Genomic DNA, 20,293 nt, shown 5'->3' with positions numbered 1-20,293 from the left:
AGTCTGAATGAAATGAGCATGCTGAAAGTTCACCCTAAAGTTCAGCTTTCTGATCAAGACTGTTCCTAGAGATGTATCCAAATCTGATTTCAAAGGTTTATTTTGTTAGTTGCTGCAAGAAATATACAAAACATTGTAATGATGGTTTTCAGATACCTTGCATACATCCTGAATTTTGAGACAAACTGAACCATTTTTTGGATAACATATTTACCAAAATGCAACATCAAAATTGTGTGGGAAAACTAAAAAAAATACACTAAATGAAGAACATTCTTAAGCTTCATCAGGATGGAGCTAAACAAACAAGGTCAACCAAAGGCAACAAACAAAGGTTTGTATTTTTTCCTAGTTCTAAAACTGAAGCAGGAAATTGTGCCTGCACTTTTGCAACCCAGAAATTGAGACTGCACAGAGCACTAAGTCTTTATTTAAGCATTATTTAAAGGTCTTCTATTATTGCAATTTTATTAATCTTCCAACTCCCTAGCATATTTATTTATTGGAGAGCCTTTAAGAAAGAACTGCCTCTGGCCAAGTGCTCTTTTAACAAACATCTTTAACAGTTTAAGAGCAAAATCTCCTCTTAAAGGTGTTTATTACTGCTCTTCTGCCAGAAGCTACCACTCTCACCACAGAGTGGATTTAAAGAAATGTGCTAAAACCTCAGTTGCCACCTAGAGTGGTTTGGGGCCTCAGTACAACCAGATGTTCATCCACAGTTTAAAACTTTGTATCTGACAAGGTCAGAGGAGAAAAGATGAGACACATTCACTCCCAGAGTATTTTCAAACAGAATGGTGGTGCAGACAGCTAAGGAACATGCTCACAGCTCAGTTTGCCAAAGTCATAGATCACAGAATTGTTTTGATTGGAAAAGACCTTTAAAAGAACATCAAGTCCAACTGTTAACCTAGTACACTGCCAAGTCCCCCACTAAACCATGTGCCTAAGCACCACATCTATGTATCTTCTAAATAACTCCAGGAATGGTGACTTGACCGCTGCCCTTGGCAGTCTATTCTAGTGCCTGACAGCCCTTGCAGTAAAGAAATTTTTCCTAATATCCAACCCAACTTCCCCAGGCATAACTCGAGGCTATTTCTACAAAGCCTCTACCAAGTGGCAGAGGAACCAACAAGAAAAGGTGTTATGCTGAACACTGTTCTCACCAATGAGAACAGGCTGGTGGACATCATGAAGCTTAAATGCAGCCTTGGTTGCTGGGACCACAAAATGGAGGCATTCAGGATGCTTAGGGCAATGGAGAGGGTACATACATGGAAAGCTCAATATCCTGGACTCCAGGAGAGCAGACTTTGACATCTTGAGGGATCTGTGTGGTAGGATACCACGGGACAAAGCCCTGGAGGGGAGAGCAGCCCAAGGAAGCTTGTCAGTATTCAAGGATTGCTTCCTCCAAGCCCAGGGAATAATGCATTTCAACAAAGAGGAAGGAGACCAGGAGACCTACAAGGATGACCAAGGAGCTCCTTTGGATGTAAAAAGGAAGTCTGAGGGTGGAAGCAAGGACAGGTGGCCTGGGAGAAAGTTGTCTGAGCAGCCAGGAATCACTTTAGGAAAGATACAGCCCAGAGAGAATTAAATCTGGCCAGGGACATTGAGAAAAGTTTTGACAGTTGCATTAAGTGATAAAAGGAAGACTGGGAAAAATGTGGGCCCTCTCCAGGAAGGAAACAGGAGACCTGGTCACATGGGATATGGAGAAGCTTGAGGTGTTCAATGACATTATTGCCTCAGTCTCCACTGGTGAGGGATCTAGACACAACACTCAAGGTACAGAGGGCAAAGGCAGGGGCTGGGAGAAGGAAGATCTGTAGAAGAGCAGGTTTGAGACCACCTAAAGAAATGGAAAGTGCACAAATCCATGGGACCTGACAAGATCCCTCTGCAGCTTCTGAGCGAACGGGTGGATGAAGCTGCAAAGCCTCTTTCCACCATATCTGAAAAGTTGTGGCAACCTGGTGAAGTCCCCACTGACTGGAAAAGGGGAAACACTACCCCCATTTTTAAAAAGAGAAAAAAGGAAAACCCAGAGAACTACAGTTCTCCTCTAGTTGATACTAGTTTAGGTATTTAAGCAGTAAAAATAAAGTACCTGAGAATTAGTACAAATATGAAATACTCTCAGAATTAAGCAACTTGAAAACCATAAACAGCACAAATACCACTGCAACTTTTACTGGTATACTTCTCTTTCCTTCTTGCTACAAGCCTGACTCCACACTCTTTTCAGAAAATATCAACCACCAAAGTTTTTTTTTTTTTTTTAGGGCACACTAGAATAATGAGAAGTAACAGCAGTTCTACTCAAAAAGAAATTTTAAATGTAAATATTTTGATTTTAAACTTCAAGAGGAAGGTGGGAAATTCAGTAATTCAGTGTTCCGATACAAATCACCTTCATCAGTGTCCAGTTAAACAGACATGCACTTAAAATGGCTACTTATCAAGTTTTCCAGAAGCAGAAAAGTGCTCCAGGTATCTCAATTACATGGTAGTTTTATATATTTATTTATTAAAATCACATTTTCATCCTGTAAAGAGGTCTCAGTATGATAAGGTGACACTGGAGAGTTAGAATCCCCTGCTGATAAGAAGTCAGCTTAAAGCAGGGAAATCACCAGTGAGGTGTTCACATTAGTATGCTCCTTACTCAAACACAAAACCTACAAAACAAGGAGAGAGAGATAACAGGACATAACTCAGAACATAACTCTGTCCCTCATCCTTACCCACATTTTCTCACATTGGTTACCCTTTTCCAATACCATGTCCAAACCATTAGGGACTCCAGTAAATCTCAATTTTACAGGAGTATTTTTTCTGAAAGAAGACAGCAAGTTTCTGGGTGGTATTTGTTCTCACTGACCATACACCCCACTAGAGAACTCACCTCTTTTGATGCCACTGTATGAACTGATACGGTTATCTACCAACAACACCATGCCACAGAGAGAAGTTGAATATAGGGACATTGCAGTTTGAAGCCTGTGAAGTTTTACTCCACTTCGATGGTTGCGCTTATGTTTACAGAAATCCAGCATATCAGCTCTCAACAATCTTAAGTTATGCATGGTCTTCAACTGAGCTCCTGTACAAAATATAAATTGTTTTAATACCTACAGTAAAAGAGGAAAGTCAGGATTATTGGTAAAAAGCAAGAGTGCTCCCCTATGTTTTGTGAAAAAGATCTATAAAGGAAATATAATAAATAATCCTCAAAGGAAGTTCTTAATCATGTATCAACTTTTACATAGATACCAGCAACTTACAAAATAAGAGTAAAGTCACAATATTTTTGCATACTGTCACAAAGCAAGGCTTATCTATACATGAAATTATGCCCATCACACCCAATTGTAAGGCTTTGGATGAAGGACCAATGCAGTCAAAACAGAGCATATAAGAAGTCTCTATTGCATAAATAAAAACTAGAAGTTTTAAGCACCTATTTTCCTATTACTTTTTCATGGCAAATATTACCAAAGATAAGAAAAGTTAAAAATATAGTTTTTAACTGCTAAATGTTAGCATGCATTTCTACACTAGTGGGCTTGCTAGAGCACATAAAAACTTGCTTCCAGTATGGTTTCCATTTTTCAGGTAGCTAGATACTGTTTGATACAGTTCATACCACACTGTACTTCTCTTACATCTGAGAAGAACAAATACAAAACAGTTACAAATTGCACATATTTTATACATTGACAGTTAAATACTATAAATAATACCCTGCTTGGATACATCATTTATTAGCATCTGTTATTATGTTTGGTTTTGGTGTCAGTTTAATCTGCTTACCCAAGTGAATGGTGAAACTTTCTTCTAACAGCCTTTGCTCCTCATAAATTCTTCCATTTCCTTCTACAGATTCTCTTAGTTGGCTGGGCTGAACCTTAATTTCATCACTAAAATAATGAGAAACACACTGAAAAGGTTATCCTAATTTCTGCTCAAGACCAGAAATGTTTTGTGAAAGCTACCTGAGGTTTTCTTTACAAGTTCATGGAAACCAAAAGACTAAGGCTATTTGAGTGCACCACGTTCACCTGAGGTTTTGCTATAAACATGCTCTAGGTGCATTCCAGCAGGAAGAGTAGACTCTGCTATTATTTTACATTACCTAGCTCATTTTTAAAGATTGAGAAACAAAGATAAATCACAATATCTAGTCATAACACAAGAACATAGGAATAAAAAGAAAAAAAAAAAAAACCAAAACCCAACTGATTTCTTCTCAGTCTATTCAGAATACCCAAGATCTTATGAGTTTACTAGACAAAAGAGGAGGTTAAAAAAAAAAGGCAAATCAAATGTTCTACAGTGTTTAAACCAGCATAAAAAACTTCAGAGATCAATTTTAATTTCTTTCCTAAACTCGACTGTCACTGTAGGTGAAAACATGTTCTGCTACATGAAAGAGCATGAACATCTCTCCCACTCACTTCTGCATTAACTCAAAATTTATTTGTTTTCAACGTGCCTAATCTTCAAAGGTGTTTTATATAGGATAGTTTTATAAACTCACAGACAATTCCACTAATTGCAAATGCCCAGTGATTAGGCAAATCTGTTAAGAAATACATACACACACATATAAGCAACTAGAGGCATAAAGACACATACACAAATGCGTGTGTACCTTTCCTGTCTCTGTGTGCAACGTTTTTTTTTCCCTCTCTTTAAGCTTAAGTTGCCCCAGTATTGACTTCCTATGCACTATTTTCAAACCTATTAGGAACCTGTAGTTTTAAGGACAAAACAAGCAAAGGGATCACACTTTCTGCTACTGCATGCAGGTGCAATGATTAAAACACTATCGCTTCACATCTGTTACAGCCATCCAAGATTATGAAGCCAGAACTTCCTCACCCTCCCTCAGAGGTATATTCTCCAGACCTCTAGCGGTCTGTTTCTTCCAGCTTTCAGCTCTAAGCACCTTCACCTTAGTCTTACTTTACAGCAGTACAAGGCCATAACTCAAGGAGATTCATTTGTAATGTCACAATCTTTAAAGCCTCATGGAAATAATTAACCAAGCTAAAATGAAAATTACATGGGAAAATATTTTAGGACTGGGCTTAGAGAGCTTGAGCAGACTGTCAACTACAGCAGTTTTACCTGGCCACTAGGTTAGAAAGACATAAGCTTTCCCGTGAGCTATGAAGCCCTAGGACATGCTGCAACTAACCTGGGAACTGCAAAAGATTTCCAGAACATGAATTCACAGACATCAAAATCCCAAGGAAAATAGTGAGAAATCTAAACATATAGAATCATCTTTGAGTAACATTCACTTCCTCTCTCTCTCTCTTCTCTCATGTTCCATACACTTGGTTTTCTTATCCTAAAAGAAACACTGAACTCTTCAAGTACTTAATGCATTGTGATCCGTGCCTCTTACCACTGGCATCTACTTAGCTCAATGATCTTGTGTTTCTCATAAATTTGTTACTGCATCCACCTAAATACACTGAACACTTCTACTGACACAAGGCATGAGAAAGCAATAGGTTTTATACTTTCTATTTTCTCATTACTACCAAAGTTGATGGTTACTAGTGACAAAGAATAAGGATCTTCTCAAGTTAAAAATTCAGATTTCCCTGCCATTTCTCAATCAGAAAGCTTCTCATTCAACTATCACCGCAAGTCTTCACAATAAAAAAATTCCCTTTTTTAGGTGTCCAGTGATGTTAACATAAGCCGAAAAAGCTTCTAAATTAAATTAATTTTAAAATCTTAATTTAAACCTTGTGATTTAGTTCAGCCACCCGAGATTGAGCAATAACAGGTCTGTGATACCCTTAGGTCAGCGTCCAACTTGTTTTTTTAGGTTGGATATTAGAAAGAATTTCTTTACAGAGAGGGTGATCAGACATTGGAATGGGCTGCCCAGGGAGGTGGTGGATTCTCCATCCCTGGAAATATTTAAAAAGAGACTGGATGTGGCACTCAGTGCCATGGTCTGGTAACACTACACAATGAAGAAACTCCTAAAAAATATATATTTAATTATGATGGTTTGCTTATGTTCGATTTGCTATCCTATTTAAATGGCTAATCTGAAATAAAGTCCTTTGAGCTATTAGAGATGGAAGATTAACAGAGGTATTAATACCTGATTGAACTGTTGTTGGGATTCTTCAGGTCCTGATGAAGCTTTATCACCCATTCCTGATATTCCTGCTTCTGGATAGCAGTAGACTGTTTTAATTCATTGGTCCATTTGTTCTCCAAAACCTAACAAGACAACCATGGTAACTTGAGTGTTTTGGGTTTTCTTTCTGAGACAATTATTTGTGCAACATATTCTAGTTCACTGAACTACATTTACCTGCTGGGATTCAAAATGCTGAGCTGCTAATGAATTTACATCTTGGTCTGTTAGTGATTTCCCTAGTTCCTGCATCACCTTATCCATTTCTGCTCCTTGTCTGAAAGAGAATCAAATGTAGATTTACAACAAGCAACACTTTCAAAAAACTGTCAGAAGAACACCAGTTGTTCATACAGGTACTGATATAATGATCAGTTGTATAATTCAGGTGGTGCTCATCACAAGTAGAGATACAGCTGAACACATGGCTGAAAGACACTCACGCAGTACTTTGTCCATCTACTGATTTCAGAATAGGAATTCATACGTTTAAAGCCCACCCTCACAGATGTTGAAAACAAGGTATGGAAGTAGCTCCAGATACTCTAATATCCTTATCATTAGAAGAGTTATTTGAAAAGGAGCTATTCCCATCTCTTGCTTTCATCCTGCCCCGACCACAGATGATGCAGACAGGTAACACCAGGAAACAGGCTAAGCACACTAAGAGTCAGGTGAACTTCCAGTTGAAACTGGAACAAGGGGATGTGGAGCTGAAGGGCTGTCCTGCACTACCATCACTTCATCCAATACCTCATTCCTCCTTACTCATCTTAACCCCTGGCTTGACTTACTCATTCAGATTCAGCCCTTTCAGATATTAATTTACTCTAGCACAGATTTAGCAATGAATATCCACAAAACAAACTTGAGCTGAGGGTCAGTGATTCCAAGTCAGCTCCTGTGCAAGCAGAATACCACCTGTGCTAATCTGGGATAGCCCTAGCTGCCACCAATATGTGGAGTTTCTTGATTACAAGAACCAGACAGGATAAATTCCTCTGGAGTAGATATCACACTAGAGCTCTACATTGCTGCTCTTAGGATTAAGTGCTTTTTCTTCTAGATGCATACTCGAGAAAAGCCAACAAACAGAAAAAACGTTTTGCTACAATATTGTTTGCAACATTTATCCTCAAATTTGGAGATAAATCAGATTCTGTCCAGAAGGAACTTTACATAAACAGGTATGAAATGTATAAAGCAAGCTTAAACAACCACAAGAATATTAAGAACTACTTAGAATATTCTGACACCTCACAAGCTTCCCTAGTATTTAATATCTATACTATATCTGTATTTGTGTGCATTCTTTTTCCTTGACCCATTTAGTCACAAAAAGTAATATACACCTCCACATTGTATGTGTGCCCTCTTGTGGACAAAGAGGCCACCAGCAGCTACTTAAGCTTAAAAGGAAATTCAGGATCCCATACGGACTTTCCTTAATTTCAAATTCATCAATATCAAATGTAAAGTTGGTTCAAATCTATTGCTCATCTTCTCAACTTGTAGAACTTCCAATTTTTTACTTATATTGCATTATAGCAAAGGCAAAACATGGTGCATACATATACTTTATTTCTCTAGATACCCCAAGCACTTTAGGTTGCTATACCACTTAGACTGAGGACAGAACAATGGAAATCAAAACTTGTATTAACTTGATGGCCTTATCTTTTATTGTTTTCAGGGACTTTGAGGGCCTTATGTTTTATTATTTTTACTGACTGAGAGGAACACAAGAAAGCTGACCCTAACAATTTAGGCTAAGAATTATATGACTTCAAAGAAGTAAACTTAAAACTAAAATAGGGCTTACATACACAAATAAAAGTCAACACACATTGTCTTATGAGCTACATACATCCAGTGACATGCATCCACGTTCAATAAAATAGGAAAAAAAAAAAAAGACAGAATACCTTTCACGTAGTTTTTTTAATTCCACGTCTCTTTCACTTATTAATTCCGAGATACTAACAAAGTAATTGTGTTCCAGGTTTAACAGCATTTCAGAAGCTGGAGAATGTATCAGGTCATGATAAACATCAGCAAAATCTTCATCCCAGCTGGTTTCCTCAGGCTTTGCATATTCTAACATTGTCTAAAAATTATAAGAGATTTTAAAGCACAGGTGCCTTTTAGGACATTTAAGGATCCCTCACAATGGTGAGGAAAAACCAACTAGGCATGCGCACTGTTTCACAGGTTTCAACGTACATGACCTTTCTTTCCTAATTTGAGCTTCCTGTATTCTACTTTAGCTTTAATATTTTCTCCCTTCCCACATTCTCTTCTATCATAGTAACAGCAGAAACATTAAGGTTTTGCCTACAGTGAGAAATTACCAGTTTTCAGCCATCAACAACTTGGGAAAAACAAGAGTATCTACAATAATATTTGCAAATGATGAATTTTAGATACAGCCCAAAACAACAGCTGTGCAAATAAAAATGTTTTGCTAGAAAGGATGACTAAGTTCTGATGTCACTAGAATCTGATCAAAAACACTGATTTAAGAAGTCATTTTTATTGAAAAAAAAAAAAAAGCCCCAAAGACATCAGTTTTGCAAGAGAAGGCTCTGAACATTTCCAATGTTTAAACATGTTACAACTCAACCAACACAGATTTTTCCTTCTTACAGGATAAGCTAAATTTACTGAAGCTCATTAGGGCAGATTATTGGCTTCCAATGCTCTTTATAGCACATCTATCTTTTGCAATTTTTAAAAACATTCTTCCATATTCTGGGAGAATTAAATTCAATTCCTATGAACTCTGCCTCAAATGCTGAAGTTTTTGTCACTGTTTTGTCCCCTCTTTGCTAGGACTCCTTCAGTTCTTTTACATTCCTCTATTTTGAAGATACCATGAAAAATTGGAAGTGTTACTGGATCCCACATCACAGTAAATGATGTAAAATAGTCCCATGAACTCAGAAAATGAGCTGAGAAGTCTCTTCTAATGATGTACTTACTCTTTGAAGTCTTTATTGCTATTTTGAAGATTTAGGATAGGAGTACCACTTTACTTTAATCGCTTGCTTTGATTTTAATGCACTATAAACTTCAGGTCAATTTTTGTAAGTATCACTAGCTATTTACCTCTCAATTTTTTATCTTCTGATTCTATCAAATTCAGAAAAACACCTGCCTGGGAACTTGTAGGATGAAGGTTTAATGATTTCTTCCAAAAAAATACAAAGAAAAAAATGTAAATAAGTGATTAGCAAATTTCAACGTATTTTTTAATCTTTGCAGTTGTGATTCTGTCCCTACAGGCACACACACACTCACAAAACAAGCCCTGAATCTTAACTTTTCAGCCTTAATCTTACCTCTTTATAAGCTTTAGCCCAAGTATCTGCCAGCTGGTTTATGTCAACTTTTCCTGATTTCACTGCTTCCAAAGCCATTTCAGCTTCTCTGTCATAATCTTTTATAGTTTCCTCTTCTATGAACTTATTAAGAGATTGCTTCAGGTCTATTATAAAAAGAAGAGAAGGGGCCACCAACAAACCATGTCAGAAGTATCAATAACCACTTAAACATAAATATTTTTTCTTAAAACCTTTGATTTGGACACCTTACTTCCTATTACTGACAGTAATTTTCTTAATGTTTTGCTGTTTTAAAAACCATTTTTTAAAGACTGTTCTAATAAACACCTTCCTTTTGGTTTCTTAAAGCTGATCGTAAGACAATTATGGACATGCACATATGACATTACTTTAAGAAACTAGATCTTACCATCTTCTATAAAGCATGGCAGATTGTGCAGCAGCATTAGACGTCCATGCAAATGATTAACATTCTCTTGCACAGGGAAACTAAGAGGCACAGTAAGCACTAAATGTTGATTTCCAGCACGGAATGTGTACACAAAGTCTCTCTCCCTAGTGCAGGTCTTTCCTTTCTGAGGCTTCATCTTCTGAAGTTGAGTTCCTGTACTTACAATGAAAATAACAAACATACTTGTAAAATTTTAAGTAGAAAATGCTAACTAAAACCATGACTCTATCAATAATTAACAGCTTCTGGAAAAAACAAAAACAAAACAAAACCAAGCAAACAAAAAAATCTGAAGCATAAATATCAGTTTCCAAAATAATGAATGCTCTCAAACTGTAACTGAGTGTATCTGTATATGAACTTGGGTAATTACTCTTACAAATTATGGCATAAGCCTCTTGACTTAAAAGGCAGAAGGAATCCTCATAAACAGTGAACTTTAGCTGACACTCTACCTGCTGCTATGAATGTCTCAAAATCAGAAATCCCTCACAGCACATTAGGATTTTATTTCCTTCTTTCTGCATGTGGCAGGCTTGGGGAAGGAAGTGGAAGGTGGCAATAATTCTTAGAGATTTTTTTTTTTCATTTTGCAATCTGCTTTGTAATAGATCATTATTTTTAAATTATACCATTGAAAATAAGCCAGAAGAAAAGCAAGAGAACTGTACAAAGGATAAAAATGCAAGATGGAATTTATTAACTTTTCCCCTCTGCTCGTTTACATTCATTTTTTGAGCACTACCTGCAAAGCTGGACACATTACTCCAGCTTAACTCTCCCAGCGCTAAAACACAACAGCGTCCCAGGAGAAGATGAGCAGAAAACGGAAGAAAACAAGTGTATTTTCCACAGCAACTTCATGGGACCAGTTTATAGGTTTGGTGAGGGATTTTTTTTATTGTTTGGCTGGCTGGACTTTGGTGGGGTTTTTTTTTTTTGTGAACAAACCTATAGGTTGGAAAAGAATGAAACGAGATGAGCTGCACATCTCAGAACTCCACCTTGGCCCTGAGGCCAGCGCAGGGAGCAGCCGCCCTGCCCCTGCCCCAGCAGAGAGGGACAAACCCCCTCCCTACCAAGGCCGGCGCTGATGCCCTCAGCTCCGCCACAGGTCAGGACAGCACGGCCCAGGCCCAGAGAAGCAGCAGCATTCGCTCCCGATAATCAAAAAAGAAATAAAAAAACAAAAACCCAACCCAGAAGCCAAGGGAGCGGCGGGAGGGAAGGTCCCGCAGGATCCCGTTCCCCATCACCCGCCCAGGAAGGCTCCAGAGCCCTGAGGTAACCACAGCCCCGCAGCTGCGCGGCGCCGCTTCCCCCGCGTCCTCCTCCCTCTTCGCTCACCTGGGTGCCGGGAGGACGTGGGCTCGGACGAGGAGAAGGAGGAGGAAGAGGAGGAAGGAGAGGAGGGGGGAGGTGGCAGCGGTAATTGCTGCCTCGCCTTGAGGACCTCTGGGGAGCAGCAGATTCGCCACTCACCCGCGTTGTGGCGAATGTGCCGCGCTTGGGGCTCGATGCGGGAGGAGGAGGGCGGGGGGAGGGAGGAAGAGGCGGGAGAAGCAGCGGCGCCGCCGCCGGCCCGTGGTGTGCGGGGCCCGCGCGCCGCTGGGAGGAAGAGGCGGGGATGGCGCGGGCGCTGAGGAGGTGCGGGCGTGCGGGGATGGCGCGCGGGAGGGAGGGGCGGGCGCGAGGCGTCAGGAGCTCGCGCGGTGCGGCGGTGCGTGACGTTGCCTGGAAAGCCGTTGGCCGCCGAGGGACGGAGCGGGCGGCTCCTGGCAGAGCTGCTCCGTACCCACTGTGTGTGGTGACGCGGGGCTTGAGGACGGAGCAGCGGCGTTTCCCTTCCTGGCCGAGGGAAGAGCGGGAATTCTCCCCGGGGCAGGCAGCGGGAGCGACTGTGTCGTGCGCGGAGCCCGTGGCACGCCTCGAGGGGATCCCTGAGTGAGGGGCGAGCTTAGGGGTGCTGGCAGTGTCCCCGCTGGTTTGGGTGACACCGGCGGCGGTGCCGCGTAGGAAGCAGACGAGGAGATGAACGCAGAACACATTCCAAGTCCCTAAAGTGATGCGGGAGAGGGTGCAGTCTCTATCCCTAGGGACATGCAGAGCCCGCCTGGACGTGTTCCTGTGTAATCTGTTGTAGGGTATCCATCTCTAGCAGGGGGGTGGGATTACAGGGTCTCCAGGGGTCTCTTCACAACCCCTACCATTCTGGGGTTCTATAATCTCATTGGCACGGTAGCAGTTCTGAGACGGTGTATACGCAGTGTTCCTACAACGAGAAGAGCAAAAAGCTCTTTTTAAAGATTTTTAAAAATCTAAGAGCTGTTCTTAATAACAACAGTGTATAGAGTGGCACTGAGTTGACGTTTGGACACATTTCAATATTTGTTGCTTTTTGTCTTGTATAACATGGCACCTAAAAGTAAAGCGTTAGCAAGCTAAGATTCTCACTCTAATAGGACTAATAGTGTATGTTTTTTTGCCACAGGAACAAGAAAATTGTTGATTATTCACAGTTTGGGGATTTGGAAGATGATGGTAAGCGGTGTGTTCTTGTACATAACAGAAATGACAGATGCTAATGGAACCACCCCAAATCAGAGTGGTTTTAAGGAATTAATTCATTGAAAAGTCTCACTGTTTTCACTGGAGTTGCCACACTGTAAAATTTCCTAATTCAAGAAGAATGTGATGGTTGCAAGTCTAAATTTAACAACAGAATACCCTGTGTCTTGTTGCAGGAAAATCTTATTTCCCTGCCTCAGTTTTCAGTTGTAATTGGTTGCTCTGTGTCCTTCTGATGATCAGAATCACAGGATATCCATTCTCTGCCCATCCTCTATTTGTGCTTGGGAGATTTCCCTCACCCAGGCGCAGGACCATGCACTCAGCCTAGCTGAACTTCATGAGCCTGGCAAGGACTGACCTCTCAGGCCTGTCAAGTTCCCTCTGCACTCCAAAAGTCCACCAAAGCTTGGTGTGGGTGCACAGAAAGAAAGATGATAAACTGCACTGGTCTCAGTACTGACCTATGAGGAATGCCACTTGGACATCAAGCCATTGACTGCAGCTCCTTGAGTTCAACCATCCAGCCAACTCCTTTTCCACTGACTGGTCCATCCATCATGTCCCAGTGTCTCCAGTTTAGAAACAAGGATGTTGTGCACTGTTAAATGCAGTTAAATGCAGGGTTGGACTTGATGATCTCAGGGGTCCTTTCCAACCCAGCCAATTCTATGATTCTATGAAATGTGGTGTGCAAGTCCAGGTAGATGACATCAGTTGCTCTTCCCTTCTCTACTGTTACTGTGACCCCATCCTAAAAGGCTACCAAATTTCTCAGGCATGAGTTTCCCATAGAGAAGCTGTATTGGCTCCAGTCACCTCCTCAAGAGAAAAAGTAGATTGCAGACTTACTTATTTTCATTACAGTCTTCCTTTATTTCTGAGCCTCAATGAATGTTAAACATTTTTCCTACAGAATTTGGTTGCTTTCATGTTTGCTTTGCTTGGGTTTTTCCCCTGTACTGTTTGCAGAATTCAGGGAACAGTTTGAATTGATGGAAAAGGGAGGCCAAAAGTAAATAACATTGAAGATCTCGTGAATCATATGGATTTATGCAAATATCTAGTTCAGATGTGGTCTGTGACTTTTCTAGCTTGTAGGGGAGAACTTGTAATCTTAAGGAAATATTAAGGATCTTATCTAAGGTTCTCCATCATTTGGAGAATAATGAAGATTTTTTTTTTCCTTATTTTACACTTGTGATGTGCAGTGTCTTCTGTTGGAAGAAAGGCAGTTTTCATTCCTTCTAATTTTATCTGAAAATTAGAGAAATGCATTGGATTTGGTAAAAGGCAACATAAAAGTAGTAGGAAAAAGGGGAGCAGCCAACATTTTTTAAGAAGGGGAACAATTCCTAAAATGCCAAGAACTCAAAAACTCTTTAAAGTTGGTGAATACTGTTATCATTGATTGCTGTTCACTGTATCAAAAGGTGAAATTCTAGTTATTGAATATCTGGTAACACATGAAACATTGAAGCTTTGTTGCCATCTTGGTTATAAAATTGAGTTAATTCCTTCTTTCATAAAAGTGTATGCAAAAGAGGTCTTGTTAAATTTTAAAATAATATAAGAAAACTATAACTGTGTTCTTTAAAGTTCATTTCAAAAAAGGTTATCTTAGTGGTATATTCAGTGTGTGATGAAATGAAGTTGACTTATTTTGGCCATCTTGGAAGAACAGAGGAAACTGCACTAAATGGTGTTGCTGTTTCCCAAACAGATGAAGACTTTGCATTGATAGCTGCACCTTCAAGCAAAAAATCCAGAACACAGCTGAAGGACCCAAAGAAGGATAAAAAAGACAAGCAAAAAAAGCCACATAAAGAATTGACTCCATCACAAAAGCAGACACCTAGTAAAAGGTAAGAATTTTTGAAATGTGGTCCATTCTTTATAAGATTGGGTTTCAGTAATAGTATTTGGTAAATTGTATTTGCACATAGTGCTTACACATAGTCAGGAAAACTTGACAGAGTTTGGTAATGAGCTACATCCATCTTGGTACAAAACTCCAGCCTGTGGCCTGCATGGGTGTTTAAACATGTTTGTGTGTCTTATCTTATCTTGGTACTCTACAGTGCCAAATAACAATTTTAATTTACTTGAGGACTCTTAAAACTGAGAGATAAAAAAAGCAGGTTTCACTCCTTAAAAAGAACTTTAAAGCTTTATAGAAACTACAAAATCAATGTCATTGAGGAAACAAAATTCATTTTTTTGATGGAAACATTGTGTATGAATATTGTAACGTGGCATTTCAAACACATGTAATCACCTTTTCTGTGATAGTGCCATTTATTAGTTCATATATTTGTTTTGCAATCTTTACACTTTTAAGTATACTCTGGTTTAAATATTAGTGTGTGCTTTCTCTAAATCTTTTCAGGCAGAAATATTCATAATGTGATATGACTTAAGTATGTATTGAAATATTAATCCCTTTAAAAATACTGGATTTTTAAAAAGTTCAGTGAGTCAGAAATAGATTTGTAACACTCATGTAACTGTTTTATAGCATGTTTGTGTTTTGTTTTTTTTCCAGGCTATCCTTGGATGACAAACTTTATCAAAGAGATCTGGAAGTTGCCTTAGCCTTATCTGTCAAAGAAAAACCTGCAAATATCCTTGAGGTGCAAAGTTCAGAAGAGAAAGGTTATTTTACAGTTCAATGCAACAGTCTTTTTTTATATGTAGTGAGTTGGAACATGGCTTAATTTATTTTGCAGTGAAATAGATTAAAAATTGTGGATTTTTTCAAGATGTTGTGATAAGGAAATGGGTATTCCTAGGTAGTGCCAGTCTTCCTATGTTCGTGGGGGTTTTTGTGAGAAAAATAACTCTTCTATAAGATCTTCCAAACAGTGAGAATGTTATCTACTTTAGTTTCTCAATATCTTGATTTCTTTTAATGTGGGTTTTGTATACTAATACTTTATATTATTGTTTGTTTTCTGCATCCTAAAACAGGTAAGACTAATGAATCAGAAGATGTACATGGGAGACCCCTTTTTTCAAACTGCAGTGTAGACAGTGAAGTTCTAGGTAAGTTTTTGTCATACTCTTGTTTTTTTTCAGAAATATCTCAAGATACACTGAGGTAGCTTAGATCTTGCTTGTTTCCATTGGCTTCTCTTATTAACTTACATAGAAAATAAAGACTGAAGGATGAAGGATGCATTCATTTTTTTCATCAAAAATTTGGTCCCAGACTTAAAATGGGAAAACAAGTGGATTGCTGAATGAGATTGTTACAGATCAGTAAAAGTTAATTGGAAAAAGAGACAGATGCGATGTTTTTAGATGCTGAGTTTATTTACTTCTTCAAGAAGCTACACACCCTCTACTCCTTAATGGGTCCTAAGTGTCAAATAAATACGACCAAAATGGTTGTTGTGCCATTGGAAATCTCATTTTGCCAGTTTTATTCTGGTCTTCTGTCTTTCTTTAGCTTGATTATGTATAAATATTGATAATTTCATAACCAGAAAGTACAGTTTGGACAATTAAAAGACTAAAATGAGATTCACATGAAAATAAGCGCTGCTGATACCCTTCTGTATAGTGTACTTCAGAATCACAAAAATTAATTCTGGGGACTCAAATAATCTGTTTCTTTTTTGTATCAGATAATAGATTTACTGTGAATTTCAGTTAATGAGGCGACCTTCTCTTTCCTAGGTCTCAACCACGTTATGGATGGTGATGTACCCAAGGGTGACTGTAGGCAAAGAACAGCAGAATCTAAAGCTCCATCACATCCAAAGAAGTTACTGACTGTTGACAGTGATGATGGAGAGCATGACTCTGAGACTACTGACTCTGAGACAGAGGCTGTACATAGTAGGTCCTTCTCCATAAAAATCCTCTCTGTAGATGTGCTTTGAGTGTGATGCCTTATTTAATATATATTTTCAGTGAAATGCACACTGTTTCTACTGTTCTGCTGTGCCTTAGAGAAGCTTTATCTTTTAATCGTGGCATCTCAAGTGCACTTGGACACTAAATCTAAACATTGCAGTTTGTTCATACACATTCTTCAAACTGGAAAAAATGGTGCTGTTTCCCTGCATTTGCTGCAGTACATCAGAACTTCTACCTTCTTGCTGCAGTAAAGTTTTGTCTTTTTAAAGAGCCTCTGATAATTTTTCTTGCTGTTTTCTGGGGGCTGCATGAAAACTGTTACTCTAAAGAAGTGTCAAGTGTTAGTGCTTTCAGTATTGGTTTTGATTAAGCTTATTTAAAAAAATAGGTAGCCTGCCTTCTTTAGTTCCTCCAGTTCTCAACTCTTAAGAGAACCATGCAGCATCCAGCTGGAGCTCAACCCAGCTTCATGCCCTGCAGTATTGAATTCCTGCAGAATATGAGAGCCATCTCCCTTTCAGAGAATCACAGAATTGTCATGGTTTGAAAGACCTCTTAAGATCACCATGTCCAACTGTCAACATCTCCCCCCAAAAGAAATAAAATATATATATATATATCACCATGTCTGCTATAGCCTAGTTGCTAATGTGTATATATCTATTCTTATTCCCTACTGCAAGTTTTATTGAAAAATACTTCTAGAATTATCAGTGAAATAAAATATGGGGTATAATCCAGATACTCCTGTTGATAGAGACCTATTTTTCAGATTTACCAATGGGGTTTTTTAATAATATATTCACAAAATCTTTCTAACAGCTGAGCTTCAGTGCAGTGTTTTCCACTTTAAATAGCCATGGCTAAGAATATGTGAAAATCAGAAGCCCTGCCAAATAATCTTGACTTTTTTTATCTTGCACAAATGAAATACTGGTAATTCTGCTGTTAAAATAAGTACTGTATTCCATTTATACCAGGGTGTTCCATACAGAGTGTTTTATGGAGGCTATTTCTTTCTCAGATCAACATATAAATATGTGCAAGTTTTGCAGTATACTGAAGCTATTCTGTCTCTTTTTGTCTGGAATGAGATTAGAAGGCTCTGAAGTAATAGTAAATTATATTTCCTGTAAAGAAATTACATCCTTTTTCCCTGCTGTAGGTGAGGAGTCAGAAGAAGATTCAAATTACAGTGAAGGTGATGATGAAGACTTTGCTATGAAAAAGAAGAAAGCCAAAGTAAAGAACAAGAAAACCAAACAAAAGATGCCATCTGAAAGAGAAAAGAAGACTCCCAAACCCAAGATTAATACTACAGGTAAGTCTGTACTATGAATTTGAAATTGGATTTTTATAATAAAAGTTACTTCTATTTTCACTGAAGGAACAGATAAATTTGGCTGACAAACTGTGCAGGGGTATGATGAAAATTATTATATGCAGAGTTGCAGAGTAAAGGGAGGAGAGTAGAAAAAAAAACCTGAAAGAGAAGATTCTTTATAATAAACTAACATTCCTTACTATAAAAGCAGACAAAAATTAATAGCAAGAGTTAATTTCATTTTATGTAAGTATTTCTAGCTCTTAATAAAAGGTTAGATAACAGTGAGTAATCTGAGGTGTTGTTTTTTTTTAATAAAAACTCAGAGCCTCCTTATGCACTTGCATTTACTAATTTTAAATTCAAGGATAGCTAAATAATGCTAAGTCTACTAATTACTTGGCAAAAAATGTTAGATATGCATGCCCTTCAGAGTTAATTGTTCACTGTGTTGCTAACACAACTTGCTTTAAATAGCTTCAGAAAATTCTTATGGTGTCAATCTTGTGTCTGACTTGGTATTGAATTTTAATTTCAGGCCTGAGTTCATAATACATAGTATAATTTTAAATTAGTTTTATTTATGAGAAGGAATGGTAGCTTTTAGTAGCTGATAGAAGCATCTTCCCTCTTAAAAATTTCATCTCTGGCAGGTCTTCAGAAAGAAATTTTTACATTGCTTATTTTCAAATCAGGACTGGAATTCCAGAGTGTATCAGGACTGACTGGAAATGTATGCTGTTAAAGATGTGACAGTCTAGAAACATACTCCTTGCTTCACTCAGTGCAGGGAGCTTGTGCTGTACCATGATCTATCATTTTATGCAGCATGATGATTTCTCTGCTCAAGAGTATCTTTCTAAGGTTGCTGTTGTTTTCCAATTAAGCATCACCTGTAGCTTCTCCTTCACGGATAACAGAGCAAAAATCTGAACCAATACCAAAAGTGATGTCCAGTTCTTCAGAACCAGTTGGGAGGCCTTTACATACGTCGAGTCCTGTAACAGACAAGAAGCCTAAATGGATACCACCAGGTACCTTTAAGATTTTAACAATCTGTCCTAAAAGCAAACAAACAAACAAAGAGAATTTCAGAAAAATTACCACCCTCTTATTACGGATGGTATTCTTTTGATCTTGGATTTAAAAATAAAAAAAAAAAGCTACCTCCACGTCTCTTCTCCCCTTACAGAATTAGCCTTTAGCTCCTTTATGTAGGGGGATTAGTAAACTATTTTTCTAGGTGTGGATCAAATCTTAATTAAGAGATTGTCTTGTGGCTGTTTCTCTCTTAATAAGAGTATTCTTGATCTCTGGTATGTGCTAGATTATTACCCATCCTAAACAAATAATATTAGAAAAATGTTGGGAATGTCTTAATTGCTTTAGTAAAACAAATACTTGGAGGGTTTGTTTTCTTATAGAGTTTGAACATACTGCTGCTGACTCCTTTCTCTTTCTTTGTTCTTCTTTCACATTTACTCTTCTTTAATGTATATGTTTCTTCCTGTTGGACTCCTTTCTCTCAAGCTTTCTTTTTCCTTTTGGAATTTTGTTCAATTATGTGATTCTCTGCGGAGCACCTGAAAATGCACTGTACACTGGGAAGAGTTTTTATGTGCTTATCCAGTGTTGCTCATGGTTACTTAAAACTGCACTGTAACTGCTGCATTTGCTTCCAAATAGATTCCCAGTGAGTATCCTGGTTTTCCTGTGCTTGTGTAGTATGTTGTTCAGAACATTTTGCAATGTTTTTAGAAAACTACAAAAAGACAATAGTCACAAAACTATGCTTTTCTCTCTAAAATTCTTACACCTGCTTTTTGTTGTAAAATTATTTTCAGCTGCATCAGGAAGCAGTAATAACTCTATGAAATATGCTTCAGTTAAGTCACCTACTCAGTGTCTTCGACTTGGCCTCTCCAGACTAGCAAGAGTCAAACCATTGCATCCCAGTGCTACCAGCAGTTAAGTGGTCGGTGCCAGGGTGCCACGTGAAGGAAAAGACTTTGCAAGTGTTTTGCCTGAAAATGGAAGGTGGACAGAAAAAGTTTCCTGGCATTGTTCATTTGGAGAACTGTTTTCATCTACATGGCTAATACTATACTGAGTTTTTATTCTGAAAAATGCTGGACATCCTTAAGTGCTACTGAATAATAATAATAATATTATTTAGTCAAGGTGACATCTAATTCATTAGCTCTTTGATGTGTTATATTCAGAAGTGTGGGTGTCTGATAATTTTAATTCTCTGATGTCTAAACTCTTGGCATTAAAATGGTCTAGAGAGCACTATGTCAGTTATAGAATTTGTATCTCAAATGGATTCTTAACACAAGTGAAAGTTAGAGTGTAAAAAGTGCTTCTTGTAGGGGTGGAGTTACCACTTTCCACACCCTTAGGATGTTTGTCACCACTCTTTCAAAAGCTGTTAATATTTTCCTACCTTAAATATGGATTTTAACTAATTTTTATGTATTACAGATATAACAAATATAAATAGTTTTTAGGATGTATTTAAAAAAAAACAATAAAATGCTTTGTATAGTCTAATTAAC

At 38.2% G+C, this 20,293-nt stretch overlaps 2 protein-coding genes across 12 annotated transcripts in view; one reads left to right on the top strand and one right to left on the bottom strand.

Annotated features, from left to right (window-relative positions):
* Positions 1–11,609, bottom strand: part of C1H12orf4 (chromosome 1 C12orf4 homolog) — a 23,389-nt gene extending 11,780 nt beyond the window's left edge. Inside the window, exons 1-9 of one of the 11 annotated variants that reach the window (XM_030469107.1) lie at positions 11,327–11,609; positions 11,059–11,142; positions 9,938–10,132; positions 9,526–9,671; positions 8,110–8,291; positions 6,362–6,461; positions 6,146–6,267; positions 3,826–3,932; positions 2,918–3,115 (exon numbers count right to left, since the gene is read on the bottom strand). In XM_030469107.1, coding sequence (XP_030324967.1) covers positions 2,918–3,115; positions 3,826–3,932; positions 6,146–6,267; positions 6,362–6,461; positions 8,110–8,291; positions 9,526–9,671; positions 9,938–10,115 — 1,033 coding nt within the window. In that variant the 5' untranslated portion in view covers positions 10,116–10,132; positions 11,059–11,142; positions 11,327–11,609. The other 10 variants (XM_030469102.1, XM_030469104.1, XM_030469106.1 and 7 more) reach the window with 10 other exon arrangements.
* RAD51AP1 (RAD51 associated protein 1) lies at positions 11,544–20,293 on the top strand. The gene is made up of 9 exons (XM_030469113.1): positions 11,544–11,626; positions 12,471–12,520; positions 14,271–14,412; positions 15,093–15,202; positions 15,518–15,592; positions 16,229–16,390; positions 17,577–17,732; positions 18,623–18,769; positions 19,580–20,293. The coding sequence occupies exons 1-9, from the start codon at positions 11,607–11,609 to the stop codon at positions 19,705–19,707; spliced, it is 990 nt and encodes a 329-aa protein (XP_030324973.1). The 5' UTR covers positions 11,544–11,606; the 3' UTR covers positions 19,708–20,293.

The sequence above is a fragment of the Calypte anna genome, chromosome 1 (assembly GCF_003957555.1).
Source record: "Calypte anna isolate BGI_N300 chromosome 1, bCalAnn1_v1.p, whole genome shotgun sequence".
Taxonomy (NCBI): Eukaryota; Metazoa; Chordata; class Aves; order Apodiformes; family Trochilidae; genus Calypte; species Calypte anna.
This window is presented reverse-complemented; position numbering and strand designations above follow the sequence as displayed.